The sequence below is a fragment of the Gorilla gorilla genome, chromosome 16 (genome assembly GCF_029281585.2).
Source record: "Gorilla gorilla gorilla isolate KB3781 chromosome 16, NHGRI_mGorGor1-v2.1_pri, whole genome shotgun sequence".
Taxonomy (NCBI): domain Eukaryota; kingdom Metazoa; phylum Chordata; class Mammalia; order Primates; family Hominidae; genus Gorilla; species Gorilla gorilla.
In genome coordinates this window covers 68,510,882-68,525,534 of record NC_073240.2, presented here as the reverse complement: position 1 = coordinate 68,525,534, position 14,653 = coordinate 68,510,882, and the positions used below count along the sequence as shown (strand labels likewise).

The 14,653-nt window shown below is 38.3% G+C and overlaps 1 protein-coding gene across 6 annotated transcripts in view; it reads right to left on the bottom strand.

Moving 5' to 3' along the window:
- Positions 1-14,653, bottom strand: part of MAP2K5 (mitogen-activated protein kinase kinase 5) — a 264,622-nt gene that overhangs the window by 74,085 nt on the left and 175,884 nt on the right. For 4 of the 6 annotated variants that reach the window (XM_055362709.2, XM_004056378.5, XM_055362707.2 and 1 more), the window contains one exon: positions 4,425-4,454. The exons of the other annotated variants lie outside the window; for them this stretch is intronic. In XM_055362709.2, coding sequence (XP_055218684.1) covers positions 4,425-4,454 — 30 coding nt within the window. The remainder of the gene's footprint in view (positions 1-4,424; positions 4,455-14,653) is intronic. 6 annotated transcript variants of the gene reach the window in all.

The window sequence follows — 14,653 nt, the reverse complement described above, 5'->3', positions numbered from 1 at the left end:
ATCACTACAGCAAAATCTAGTACAGCCTCCAGGTGAAATGTCTGGAGCTCCATATGGAGCAGGGAAAATTAACAACAAGATGAAAATCACTGCAGCAGCAGGGAGTCGGAATTTTTGAAAAAAAAAGATGAAATTTAAAGATGAAGAAAGAGAAGTAATAAATTAATGGGGTGTGAAAACATTCAAAGCTTTACAATACCAGGGGCACTATTTGCTCAGATTTTTTCCCTTTTTTTAACTTCAGGTCATTTTGATGTAATTTATTAACCAAGATCAGGAATTGCAGCCAAAAGAAGAACAGTATTTTTATACATGCAAAAGTACTTTAAATACATTTGTGTCTGTATTATCTTCACTTTTCCTGTGGCATCTTGCTTGCCAAATTTCCCAATGACAGAGCTGATGCATCCCCTGAGAAGTCTCCTTAATGGATTTGCTATCATCCTAATGCAGGGCACTGTTGTAAAGTTTGAATGAAGGATGACAATTTTTAGCAGGCAATCCTTTTCATTTCTCCTAAATTATGGTGTCATTAAACAAACCATTGCCCACCATTATGTTTTTTAAGTCAACTGAATTTGGATCTACATGATTAACTATAGGCAGCTCCAGTCCTTGTCTAGACCTTCACATCTTTCCAGATTACTATTAAAGCTAAATTGTTCCAGAAATTGAGAAACTATTCGCAAGATATTTAAAAATGCAATTTTTCATTTTTAAATGAAAAATTTCCCTATGTGGGAAATTCCCTATGTGGAAAAATTTCACTATGTGGGAAAGGTGCCAGGTGAAGCCAAGACACCATTGTTTTTCCTGTTATAGGCAGTAGTAATAAGACTGTGCTCCTCATGTTTTTTTTTCTTTAGAACCCTAAACTGCATGCCAAGGAAGTTATGCAACCCAAAGGCCTAAAGGAAACTAAAACAGTGCTTTCAAATAACAAAGACCCAACCCACAAAACAATGAAACTCATACAGAATGGCTATCTCAACAAAAACCCAGCCCTTTAACCTTTATGTTGCTCTCAGGGCACTGACTGTCCCTAGTATCTTCCCAACACTCCTCCCTCTCTCCGTCCTCACTGGGTACACACTGTGTCACCAGCAGGAAGAGGGGCTGCTAATGATGCTGTCAGCAGCACTGACACTGAGCTGGGGGAAAGACAAGTCTTGAAGCCGGCCCCTCCTCCCCACTTTACCCTCTGCTCGTTTTATACTCTGCTCCAATTGTGGCTGGCATGTTGCTAAGAACATCCTTTTACAACCTATGATTGATAGTTGGGAAATTCTGTTTTGTGCTGCAGCCCAACATCTGATCCAGATGGGTGGCCCGTTGTACTTTTCAGAGTGGTTTCATATCCATAGTCTCATTTGATCAGCATACCTCCTTTAATCAGATAGGAGAGGTAGGCATTAGAATCCTCATTTTAGAGATGAGGAAACTGACACCTCAGAGTTACAAAGCAACAATTAAGACCTGCAGTGAGACTGTGGTAGCACATAATTCTAATTCTAATATTCTGGCTCATGGTCCAGGGCTCCTTCCAATAGGCCACTCCTCTCAATTTGCCACTAGTGAAGACAACTCAGGTCTGGTGCCCTGATTAGACTTTGGGTTCACAGCAGCAATTCCCTGGCACTGTCCCTAGTCCTAGGAACAATCAAACCAATGTGATCTCAAGGATATATGAAAGGCTCTCGTGTTCTAGGATCAGACTAGTGAGTGACACTTAGGATGAGATAGTTCTCAGCTTGACAAATAGAACATTGCTTTGACCCTGTGGATGCTTTGTAAGATAGTGAGTTTCTTGTCACTGGAAGTGTTCAAGCAGTGTGGATGTTTGCTTTTCAGAGACATTGTAGAGAAGTTTGATTTGATGATGTCTACGATCCCTTCCAACTCTAAGAGTCTATGATTCACTCCTGCCTACTCCACTTGGGATTCAAAGAAACCAAACCAGTCACAGTTTTAACAGTGAGCAAATCAGTCATTCTGTTTGTCCAATTTATGAGGGGAGGCTATTTCACAGAGTGGTAGGAGTTCAAATGACATAACGTGGGCCAAAGAGAAGGTGTTATTCCATAACTCAGCCTCAGTGACACTATAAAAATACACATTTTTCTTCATGTGCTTTTTTTGAGGGCATAAGGGAGGGGTAGGAAAGGCATTTATAAAGTATCCTTTCCCAATCTTCAGCTTATAGTACAAAGCCTGTAAAATAAATGCCAACTCCACCAAAAGTCATTAGTGGTTCTAGCAACAACGCACCCAAACTTCTGTTGCAAAACTTAGGAAATAGGCCTAGTGGCATCAAAGCTGCTTCTATTATTTCAGATAGAAGTAACAATTTGGTGACAACATTCTATCATGATTCAAGGAATACAGTTGTTTCCCGCCCCAACTCTGGCATAAAGGTTGTTGCTAACTAGGGAGTTCAACATAGTATTAGAATTTTCCAACTTCCACTTGACTGATCAAGTAAAGACATATTTAGACATTCAGGAAAACCATACTGCAAAGGTAAATAGCCTCTTCTCAAATTCGACCACAGCTTTCATGTGCTTCACTTGTCAAATGTGGCAGTAATCCATTTCTTTTTTTTGTTTTTGAGACGGAGTCTTGCTCTGTTGCCCAGGCTGGAGTGCAGTGGTGTGATCTCGGCTCACTGCAAGCTCCACCTCCCGGGTTCAAGCCATTCTCCCGCCTCAGCAGGGACTACAGGTGCCCGCCACCACGCCCGGCTACTTTTTTTTTTTTTGTATTTTTAGTAGAGACAGGGTTTCACCATGTTAGCCAGGATGGTCTCAATCTCCTGACCTCGTGATCCGCCCGCCTCGGCCTCCCAAAGTGCTGGGATTACAGGCGTAAGCCACTGCACCCGGCCATGGCAAAATCCATTTCTTAGACTCATCACCCATCAAATCTCACTGATTAACTACTCTAGACATTAGGAATCTCAAGAATATTGCTACATTCTCAACCTTTGGAATTTTTACTGGATGGCTTATAAGTTTTCCTACTAAGATTTGTTTGAGAAATATATTGCATAGGGCTTGTGAGTTCACTTTCAAAATTTTAGGGGATTTCACAAATTGGCCAAACTGAATTGTTTAGAAATTACTGACAGAATAAGAAGCTTACCAAGATAAATATTCTAATGAGCTATAAATCCTGAAAATGTAATTTTAATTTGATGGGTTACCTAGAGCTAAGCAGCAAGGCTATATACACTAAAATCTCACTAAATGCCAGCATTCATGCCAAGCAACTGCATTTTAGATTTTCTCCATAAGGAAAAGATTACATTTAAACAAAAAAGTCTACGGAAAAGTGAGACTAACACTCTTGAACCTAACAACTTGGACAATTTCTCTTCCACTTATCTGATGGCTTTAACTATGAAAGCAAAAGAATACGAAAGAGACATTTCATTGAGTAAAGGGTCTTTAAATGTCCACATTGGTACCAGGAGAATTTGCTTAAAACTGCTTATAAAGATGGTAGAGAGAATGAGCCCCATCTTATTATTCAATAACCATGTTTGTGATGCATCTGCATAATCTAACCATGCATAAATTAGTATGTGTAATACAACACTTATTTGCATAATAATAGCAAGTTAATAGATGCTTAAAGAGCAGAGACCAACACCACCTTTAAATCAGACATGCCTCTAGGCACTTTGGCCTGTACAGACCAAGATGCCAGAAAAACAGTGAACATCAACCAGAGGAAAACAGTCAAACCATTCATTTTTCATCCCTCTAGACATTTCACTTATTTCCCCCACACACTGGGGAATCATTTTCAAACCACAAAATAGCTTTCTATTTTAGTGCTAGTACCCTTCTATAATAAAAATCTTAAAGAAATTTTAATAAAGATTAGAGTCAGCAATGCTACTATAATGGACTGTTTTGTTTTCTTACAAATGTAGACAGGAGGGAGCGAAATATTTTTAAATAATATGTTCAAAATTACACTCATAAAACTGGGGGCCTATATATTTGCCTAGCAAAAATAATGACCTAGATTAGATGCTTTCACCCTTTGTCTTAATCTTTTAACTCAAAAAATTTTAAGTGAATTTAAGAGCTTAAAAAGTGTATCAAGAAAAGGCTGGCTCTCTCCTCCATCCTCAAAATGAGTACATGGTATTGGACCAGGAAAAAAAACAATCCCGAATGTCACACAAAGGAAAAGCACAATGATCACTCCCAACCTTTAACAAGAAGAAAAAAATCAGGAGTTTAAAAAAATCAAAAATCAATAGAGATTTCTAAATGACTCCTTTAAGATATCACTTTTCAATTTAACAGGACAGATTTATTTGTATGTGGCTCAAATGTTCACAATTGCTCCCTGCACCTTCATACATAGGAATGAATGTCACAGTGGCAAACAGCAGTAATGAACAATCTTACCTGAGGATATGGAAACCTCCCAAGAGCAAGCTGGGAAAGGAAATAATATTTGTCTAGTTATAGATTTGCATGCAGGGCAGATCTCCTTAAGACAGACAAGTACTAAATTTCAGAACTGCATCCAGCAAATATAAAAAAGTTCACAACCTTGAATGTACAAACTAAATTATTGCTGTAATTACATAAAGAGCTGTATTTAGAATGGACATTTTCAATGGACGATGTTGCATCCCTGATAAAATATTTTAATTTTAATAACAAAACATTATCCTTATGTGGTTTCCCTTAGTAATATTCTCAGCTGTATGGGCATTATTCACATTTACATGTGTGCGACAGTTTCTTCTAGACAGAGATGTAAAAACTCTTTGCTTTTAGTCTTGTAAAATGGGAATATCTAATTGTTACTAACCCACAAAATTTTCAGTTACAAGTATAAATGGAGGGTTGTAGGAAGCAGGGAATGGACATTATTATGAAATTGAAAACTGCGCCATTATTTTCATCCATTTTTTAAAGTTTTTTCATCCATTTTCTACCCACTAGTGGGAAAAATGGCCATTTCAAGGTTGTGAAGTCAGAACTGTAGGTCTAAGTCTGAAAGCTTCCAATCTAGCTTGATTTGTAAACTGCTCTGTTTCTGAGCCAGTCACTTAATTTTGATCCTTGAATCCTCACCTGTAAAAACAAAATGATCCAACCAGGAATAGGCTTGATATAAAGCAAAAAGATATAAGCTGTTTTTTGAGCCAGAGTCTTGCTCTGTCACCCAGACTGGAGTGCAGTGGCGTGATCTCGGCTCACTGCAACCTCCGCCTCCTGGGTTCAAGTGATTCTCCTGTCTCAGCCTCCCAAGGTAGCTGGGATTACAGGCGCACACCATCATGCCCAGCTAACTTTTGTATTTTTAGTAGAGATGGGGTTTCACCATGTTAGCCAGGCTGGTCTTGAGCTCCTGACCTCAAGTGATCTGCCTGGCTTGGCCTCCCAAAGTGCTGGGATTACAGGGCTAAGCCATTGCACCTGGCCAAAAAGATAAAATTTAACAAACATACAAAAACGTATTTAAAGAAAATAGTGGCAAAACTTTGCGATTTTATAATGTGGCCAATCCTCAGTCCTGACATCATTTACATGTATTTGTAACTACTTTCAAAGCAGAATCACAACATCAGGGACTTTAACGCTAATGGATCTAAGAGAGCATCAACCCACTTCAAAGATTAAAACCCAGAGTCCCACTGAAGTAGCTCCCAAACAGTTAATAAGTGGAAGCCTAGGAACTGACCCTAAGGTTTGCAACTTAATCCAGTGTTCCTTCCTGCATATGAAACTGCCTTTCTAGATCTTGAGAAGTTCTGCGCTTATTTCAAAGACACTGACACTGCTCCAACATTTCTGAATTCTCCTTTTGTAATTGTTTTGGAATTATTTCAATTAACAGAATACCTATTTCATTTTATTAGTATGCACCTTATCTTGGATTTAAAATTATACCCCTCAGCTTGTTCATCATGTAAATTATTTGTAGACTAAGGTTTGAATAGCCTATGGATATTACCAAAACCCAAAGCCACGTACAAAAACTAAATATTTTGTTGCTTAGACATGAATATGCTGAAGTTATCAAAGTTCTAAAACCAATACGAACAATAGCCATGTAACAGGAATAAACATTATGACCTTGTACGGTGACTACTTTGAAAAGGCCCACACTCATTTGCACATGTGCTTGTGTGTATGTGTATATACGTATGTCTTAGAATACCTAGTTTCATTACCTTGTACTCATATCTTGTACACAAAATATACACTGATATGTGTATGGATTTTCAAGATATAGGTATACTATCATCATTTCATTTGATGGATATCATTAATCTCTTCCACTGTACATAATAAAAACATCACAAGATGGGGTGAAAGAAAGAGAGTGTAGATGTTTGCCAAACTCCCTTTCGAAGTTTTGTGTGATTATGTTTGTTGTCTATGTACGGGGAGGGAAAGGGGAGAGACTCAGTTCTCCCATCCTCTGTCCCCACCCCACCTCCTTGCAATACAGGTTCGTGGGTTTGCCCTACATTTTGAAAATAGTTTGTTTCTGGCCAATCAGAGTGTGCACACTGATTCAGGAGGAATTACTATGGTCTACTGTGGTGGGTGAACTAGGCATTTGCAACAGTCTGCAGTGACTTAACAGGTATCACAGTGATCTGTGGATTATGACTTTTGCATATACTTCCATTTGGAGTTAGAAAACCAGCAAGAGGAGAGTCTCACACCTAAAAAAGCTAATAGCTTAATAACTACTACAAAGCACTTAGAACATTCTAGCTCAAGACTTTCCACAGGCATTGTGCCATTCACTTGGGTATATGCTCAGCATGTCATTAGGGACCATGGAAGAATTCTGTTCACATGGCTTAAAGACAGAGGAAACTTGCCCACCACACATATAGTCAAGATCTAAACTAGCTGGCAGGTGCCAACACTGACCATTGGTTCTTGCAATTTAAAGAATTAAGCAATGGTAAATGGATGGCTTAAAACGGAGTGAGATACAGCAAAAAATGTGAATTCTTCCCGATTCAACACAAAGCTTCCGGTTGCAAGTGGTCATGGTTCTACAGAGAGGCCAGGGTCCAGCCAACTTGGGAATGTGCATTCATCTACTTTGCCCTCTCTGTCATGACTGTACAAGGTAAAAAAGGATGGATGATGTTATTTGTTTGCTCTGTAAGACAATGCCATGCAAGACAACAGAGAGAAAATTTAGTGCAGTTTGGTCAGCTGGGAGCCTCTCTGTACCAGTTTGCTTGGGAACAGGTGCCAGTGTTTGAACTGGTGAACTCATCATTCATGGGTCTGGCTTTGCTTTCAGTGTTATTTCCTGACATCTTGTGGAACCTCAGTCCTACCTTTTAACTATGTTCCTGGGAGGACTGCTTGTAAGACATCTTGCAGGTCTGACCTCTTTAGAGTTAGAAGACAGAGAATGGTTCTTTGATCTTAACTAGTAGGTACCGCTGCAATTGCAGCATGATGACAATCACTTCCTCTCTTACAGAGTGTCACCACTGGGCTGTTGAAAGACTTGGGAATCTATGCCAGTGAAAACTGGCAAGTGCACTATTAGGCTGGCACTGAAAGCAGTCATTTTAAGGCCCCAGGAGAGGACCGCTGCCTTCTATGTATGCCTCTATCCCTCTAGGTCTAATGCAACTACAGTGTTTATGTTCCACACTATTTGTCTTATAGAAAAGTAGAAGGAAACATATAGCCAGGCTCTAGAACTCTCTTTATCAAGTTCTACTGGGAGGAGGTAAAAAAGAAAATGGTTTCTTAGTAGATATGGCTGCATGAAGAACGAGTTCTCTACAAAAATGAGAGGCGTGTGGTGGCACGTGTCTGTAGTCCCAGCTACTTGGGAGGCTAGTGTGGGAGGATCACCTGAGCCCGGGGAGGTAGAGACTGCAGTGAGCCTTGACCATGCCATTGCATTCCAGACTGGGCAAGAGTGAGACCCTAACTCAAAAAATAAATAAATAAATAAATAAATAAAAAAGAACGAGTTCTCCATGAGGCTGTCAAAAGTCAAAATAAACATGGGACCCTTATGGGGAAGAAGGAGCACATATGCTCCAAGTGAATATTTCACACACAGGCAGACCTGGGGCCATTCTGTATCTTTTACCCCTACTGGTCTATTAATCTACTTGCATTTCCCCAGTTTTTATTGTCAAGGTATTATAAATTAGGAAACTTACAAAAGAGAGTATGTAATCTTCTCTGAAATGGCCTGCAGATATGTCACTGTACTAAATGTGTTTCAGATTTAATGAAGCTTTAATGTCCTTTTTAATTTTGCCTGTTTCTGTATCACCAGGGGTCAGGCAAGGCAATCAGCACTCAAGAGGGTGGTTTGGTTTAAAACTAGGAAAAAACTCATTTGCTTATGAGTTGCACTGTATTTTCTTAATTAAATTTACTGAGTAAAATGGTTTAAGTTCAGCCAACCAATGACCTTTGTATGTAGATTTAGATTTATAAATAGGTTAACAGTTAAAGGAAAGAAAAAAAAGAATCACAACAAAGCAAATAGATTAGGACTAAGCCAATAGAAATCTTTGCTCTCTTTATCATCTTTACAAAAGAAGCATGTAATATAGGCAGGTTAAGTCTAGCTTTTTTTTTTAAAAAAGTGTACTGAAAAATGTAGACACATATAAGTGCCAGCAATTCATCACATGGGTCTCATATCCTTTTCATTCCCAGGAGGGGAGCAGCTCACATTGTAAAAGATTTGGAAAAGCTTTATTTATTTGGGGCCAGGGGGTGGAGGTAGAGATAAGGGATTCTATTTAATGTTAAATTAAAAAGTACACTTTAATTCCAAATACTTAAGATTTAGCAAACTGCTGAAGACTCTGTTGTGGGACGTTTATTATGTAAAAGGCTGAAAAAGAATGGTCTGAAGTGTTTACCAGTTGGGGATACACTTAAATAGCAGTAAACAACTAACATCTCACTCTAAAAATAGGACGTTCCTTAGTGTCATCTTATTGACCTTTGACTTGGCCAACCACAATCTATAAAATGCTCTTCAGTTAGCAGCATTTGAATATGTTGGATTTTATAATTTAAATAACGAATATATTTGTATGTGTGCCTGTGTGTGAAAGAGAGATCATAACAATTGCCAAATATATAATACGATAAAAACCTTTGTATCTTAACAAAAAGAAGTCATTTTTTGACAAAGAACAGAATGGCTTTTGTTGATAATAAAAATAATTATTGTCATAGAATCATAAATGATAAAGAGAAAACAAACATTGTAGCCAGAAAACAAGTGCAGGACACAAATTCAAGACATGTTTTTAGTAATCAAGTCTCCTACTCAGAATATCAACTATGTTGTGGGAGTAGTTTTAAATTTACAGTTCTACTGAAGAGCACTGGATTTTTTTATTCTTAATTTAGACATATTCTATGTTTCTCGGCATAACTACAAATTGAAAATAAGCATTTTCAATATAGCCAGTGATCTAGCTGAAGGACAATTTTACAGTCTGAAATGTTCTAAAATTTGTTCTTAATTACCTTGTGTACATTTTACACAATTAAATTTCCATCTAAGGATTTTGCATTTAGATTGTGCGCTGCAGTTAAATCTTCGTTTTATAGAAATGCAGCAGCCACTTTGGAACACTCAGACACAGGGAAACTTTTAAAAATCAGACTTAACTACTGGATTACATAAAATTCCCTAGGTGAGATTTCATCCCAAGACCAATTTACACAGTCCTAGAGAAAGAGTTTAAATCATCTGAAACTATGCTGGTGAAGAACCATAATAAATATTAAATACCTCAAAATCTACTCTAGGATTTTACTTTTTTCCCCATGTATCAATTTCACTGTTCTCTTACTGAATGGTTTAAAAACAATCCAAAGGATATAACAGCAATTTACCAGTGTTAAAGTGCTTTGGAGGTTAAACTGACAACAAAGAACACAGAAACACAAAGCGTCTTGAAGTAGGGTTTCAATTAAATGTGGAGGATTTAGTAATGCAGGACCAAAAAAAAAAAGAGTTACAAATTAATTTAATCTTCTGCCTATAGTTTGCAGCTGCACTCCAAAGTGTCTGGGGCTTAAGAACAAAGCCTTGCAAGGCCTCAGAGTGAGGAAAGCTTCAATTTTTAATGTATAACGCCATTAGCTGATAACTTGTGGAATCTGCAACCCCTGTGGAGGGGCATAAGTGCGAGTAACAGAAACTGATGAAGTGACATATTTGTTCATGTCTAGAACTATGAGGAAGAGGATTATTACTAACACCATCAGGCCTAACAGAAACATGCCCTAATAACCTTTGGGACCCTCCACATTATCAGTACTCACTACAGCAAATATATTAAAATCAAAATCTAATTCACTTTAATTAAAGACAATTAGTTTGTTTTATTATTATTAACTTGTATGATATCATAATACACTGCAAATTAAAGATGGGATAATAAATGTAACGAAAGCATCAAACTGTGTACACCCTTCCATCTACATTTGTGAAGTTAGCTTATCACCGGTGTCTATTTAAGGAAATTCAAAGACACCATCATTAAAAGTGATGAAGAAATACTTTACTCTCAAGAGAATATAGTGAACCCACACGTATTTTTTCCTACTTCAATTTATGCTTATTTTCACAAACTCTTTCCTATAAACTCTAAGGATTTCTTCAGCGCAAACAGAATTATGGCCCAATGGAGGCACCAGCAGCTTAATTAATTTGCTCAAGGTCATACTGTAAGTTGGTGGCAAAGCTTTTTAAGAGCCTAGGAACACTGGGCTCTACAAATGTTTTGGCAATGGCAAAGGACGCTGTCTGCAAAGACCTCATAGACTTCTAGTGCAGTGGGTGAGCCACAGCAAATAACTCATTATGCCTGTACGAAAAGTGCCAAGTAGTCTGAGAGCTTGTAAGTAATGTTTTTTCTTTGTGTAGAAAGAGCCTAAACGTGAGGGTCCCATCAGGAGTGCGCCTTAACGGGTGCCAATATTAAAACCAAAACAAAAAACAACAACTACTTGTCCTCACCAAAGTCCACTGATATAAATTTACTTAAGGAGCCCAAACAGTAGCACAAATAAATAAATCAAGCACTTATCTACCATTCAGAAGGTCCTGCATTCTGTCCCAGATTATTAATAATAAGGGAGAAAAGACAGCATTACAGATAAATATTTCTTAACAAACCTGCACATCCTGCACATGTACCCTGGAACTTAAAAAAAACAAAAAACGAACAAATGTTTCTAATAGAGTACGTTTTTAAAAAAATAAAGAGAAATGGGCTTATTATAGTAGACACTTAAACAGGAAGAGGGCAACAGTAATTCACAAGTACAATATCCTAATGCTATTCCTTTAATTGCTTTATTTGTCTCACTGTTAAAAACGATTGCCTGCTATAGCCTAACCGTGAATGCTGAAAAGCGTGATACACTGAGGTCTCAACCTGGGCAAACTGTACCTAAACTTACACTTTATTGCAGCTTAGTTCACAATCTTCACCTAATATAGGGTTATATCCCAGTGCAGCAGGAGGATAAATCATCCTGGAATATTACTCCAGCAAAGTTTAGCTGTGACTGGAGCATATGTGCTTTCGAGCCACTGAAGCAAAGGCCCATAAAATACACTAATTACTGGAAGTTATGGTCACTGAGTGATTGATAGCGCTCTGCAAGGCAACTTCCTCATTTTCAGCTCTTCTGACGGGGCTCATCCGCCACATAGCAATTATTAATTCATGACCCACCCCTCAGGCATTAGTACCTTTACGTCTAATTCTCCTGCTACCAAACTACTGCTACAGCTGGACACTGTCTTTCTTCATTCTGATGGCTGGGTAAAGATGATAAAAAGTAGATTTCAGGCTAAATGCTATTGTTTTGAATCTTTAAATGTTCCTTGGTCTTTCCAACCCTGCTGTCTCAAAACACATAATTCTCCTTCCTCTCCCATACGCTATTTCACTTACATCATTTTCTTTTTTTCCTTGTGTGTATGTGTGTATGTGTGTGTGTGTATATATATATATGTATATACTTATGTATGTATAAGCATATGTGTGTGTATGTATGTGTATACTTATGTATATATAAGCATATGTGTGTATATATATGTGTGTGTGTTTATGTTTGTGTATGTGTATATCAATCTGTCTATACTACATTAAACCAAAAACCCTAGCTGAGTAACTTTTTGGTTAGATACTGTGTTTAAATGGAATATACAATTTTAACTAGGCCATAGTAAGTATAAGGCAGCTAATTGATAAATAAAAAAGGGGAAAAACCCTCAATTTAAAAATACCCACTTTTGTAGCTTTACAGACACTTTAACCGTTCCATGTTGATTTCCATCAACAGCTCTACTCACAGAATACTAATGAAAATATCTGGGTATATAACTAAATCTCTAAAAGTCAGTTAAAAACAATGGCAAAGGTCTTTTTCCATGGTATTCTGTGCACTGAGAGGAAATTCGTGAGAGACTCTGAGTTAAAGAGACATAAAGTTTAGTCATGATTAATGAGAGCAACCATTTTACTTTTCTAATTGAAAAATGAATGTTCTTCAAATGTTTGCATAGCTCAAAATGCAACACTGAGGGCAGTTTTCCTATCTGGAATCTGAGATGTTGCAACAGATGAGTAGATAGATTTCTAGCCTACCTATTCTTTCAGGACTTGATTCAAATTGTTCCTCCTTTTCTCCTCTTCTGTCAGGAGTTAATCCTAGAAGACTCTACCCACAATTTTGTAGACAAACTTCATACCACTCTCTGCCCATACCCTTCACTGGGCAGTGTGTATCACATCCTTCCTGGTGACAGTTCCCAGTGTTCTACATCTTCCTGTGTTTCTAGTGCCTTATAAATTTTAACTTGTTTAAGGGCAAAGTATAAATCATAAACTTTTATGTTCTCCATGACACCAGAAATAGCATTTTGCAGTAGGTTGACAATAAGCATTTGTTGATTATGATATATCCCCTGATGCTGATCTCTCCTGGAGTCTGGTCGACCTGGAGGTGCCTGGTTTGCTTGTTTCTATGCCACAGTACCTTAATGAACACGGTACACAAACTCTTTAGTATTAGGATCTGATGGTCTTAACTGACAAGGCCCTCTTACGTATCACTGCTTAGACTAATCAGTAGCTACCATTTTCACATATTTAACCATTATGATGAATTTAGATGACTTATTTCTTATTAAAGATTAAAAGGTTGCCAACGAAGAAAAAGATTAGAGTTAAATGAATTGAACTCATGGAGATAGACAGTAGAATGATGGTTACCAGAGGCTGGGAAGGGTAGTTGGCAGGGAGAAGAGTGGGGATGATTAATGGGTACAAAAATAAAGTTAGAATGAATAAAATTCTAGTATTTCATGGCACAACAGGTGATTACAGTCAACAAAAATTTACTGTACATTTAAAAATAACTAAAAGTATAATTGGAATGTTTGTAACAAAAAGAAATGATAAATGCTTGAGGTGAATACCCCATTTACCCTGATGTGATTATTACACATTGTATGCCTGTATCAAAATATCTCATGTACCCCATACACATGTACACTTACTATGTACCCATAAAAAAATTTTTTTGAGATGGAGTCTCGCTCTGTCACCCAAGCTGGAGTGCAGTAGCATGATCTCGGCTCACTGCAACCTCTGCCTCTCAGGTTCAAGCGATTCTCCTGCCTCAGCCTCCCAAGTAGCTTGGATTACAGGTGCGTACCACCACGCCTGGCTAATTTTTGTATTTTTAGTAGAGACGGGGATTCATCATGTTGGCCAGGCTGGTCTCAAACTCCTGACTTCAAGTGATCCACCCACCTCAGCCTCCCAAAGTGCTGGGATTACAGGCATGAGACACTGCACCCAGCCCCCACAAAAATTTTTTTAAAATGATTAGAGTTAACTGCCCCAAACCCCATCTCACGTGTTTACTTCAACAGCCATTTGAATCCTCATAATAAGAATTAAGAAATAACACCCTTTTAAAAAGTTTGTGTAATGCTGACCTGTGTCCTCTGACAGCAGGCACCCCTAATCATGACAATGGTCTCTTAGAGACCTAGCTTTGGGGGCTTCCAGTTCTAAACCATTCTCTGAAATCATGCAGCTGTGGGTATTTGAGAAAACATCAGGGCTGGGGTCTAGTCTATTGAGCTCAACTTCACTCACATTTCTATTTCTAGACATTTCAAAGTCAAGGGAGTCATAAACAGCTGATATTCTCATACTTCTGGCCTCTGTACATGCTGCTGCTCCTGTTGGAACACTGCCCTCCAAATCTAACCCATTCATCAAAACTTAACTTAGATACCAGCACTTCTAGGAAGCTTTCTGAAATGTACCGTGCTTCCAGTGATGGCCTTAAAAGAATCTACAGCCCAAGATGCTCTTTTGGAATGTGACCCTGTTGTTTCATCAAGAACCTACATTGTGATCAACAGAATGTGGCAGGAACAATCCTGTGTAATTTCTGAGGTTGGGCCTTAACAGATCTGTAGCTTTTGCAATCACAGCTTAGAACACCAGGCACCACAAAGGAAGTCTAAGCTGGCCATGAAGGGGAGATGGGAGAGGAGGGTCCCAGCCACTCCTGGCCATCCCCACCAAAGCATCATACACGCAGATGAAGTC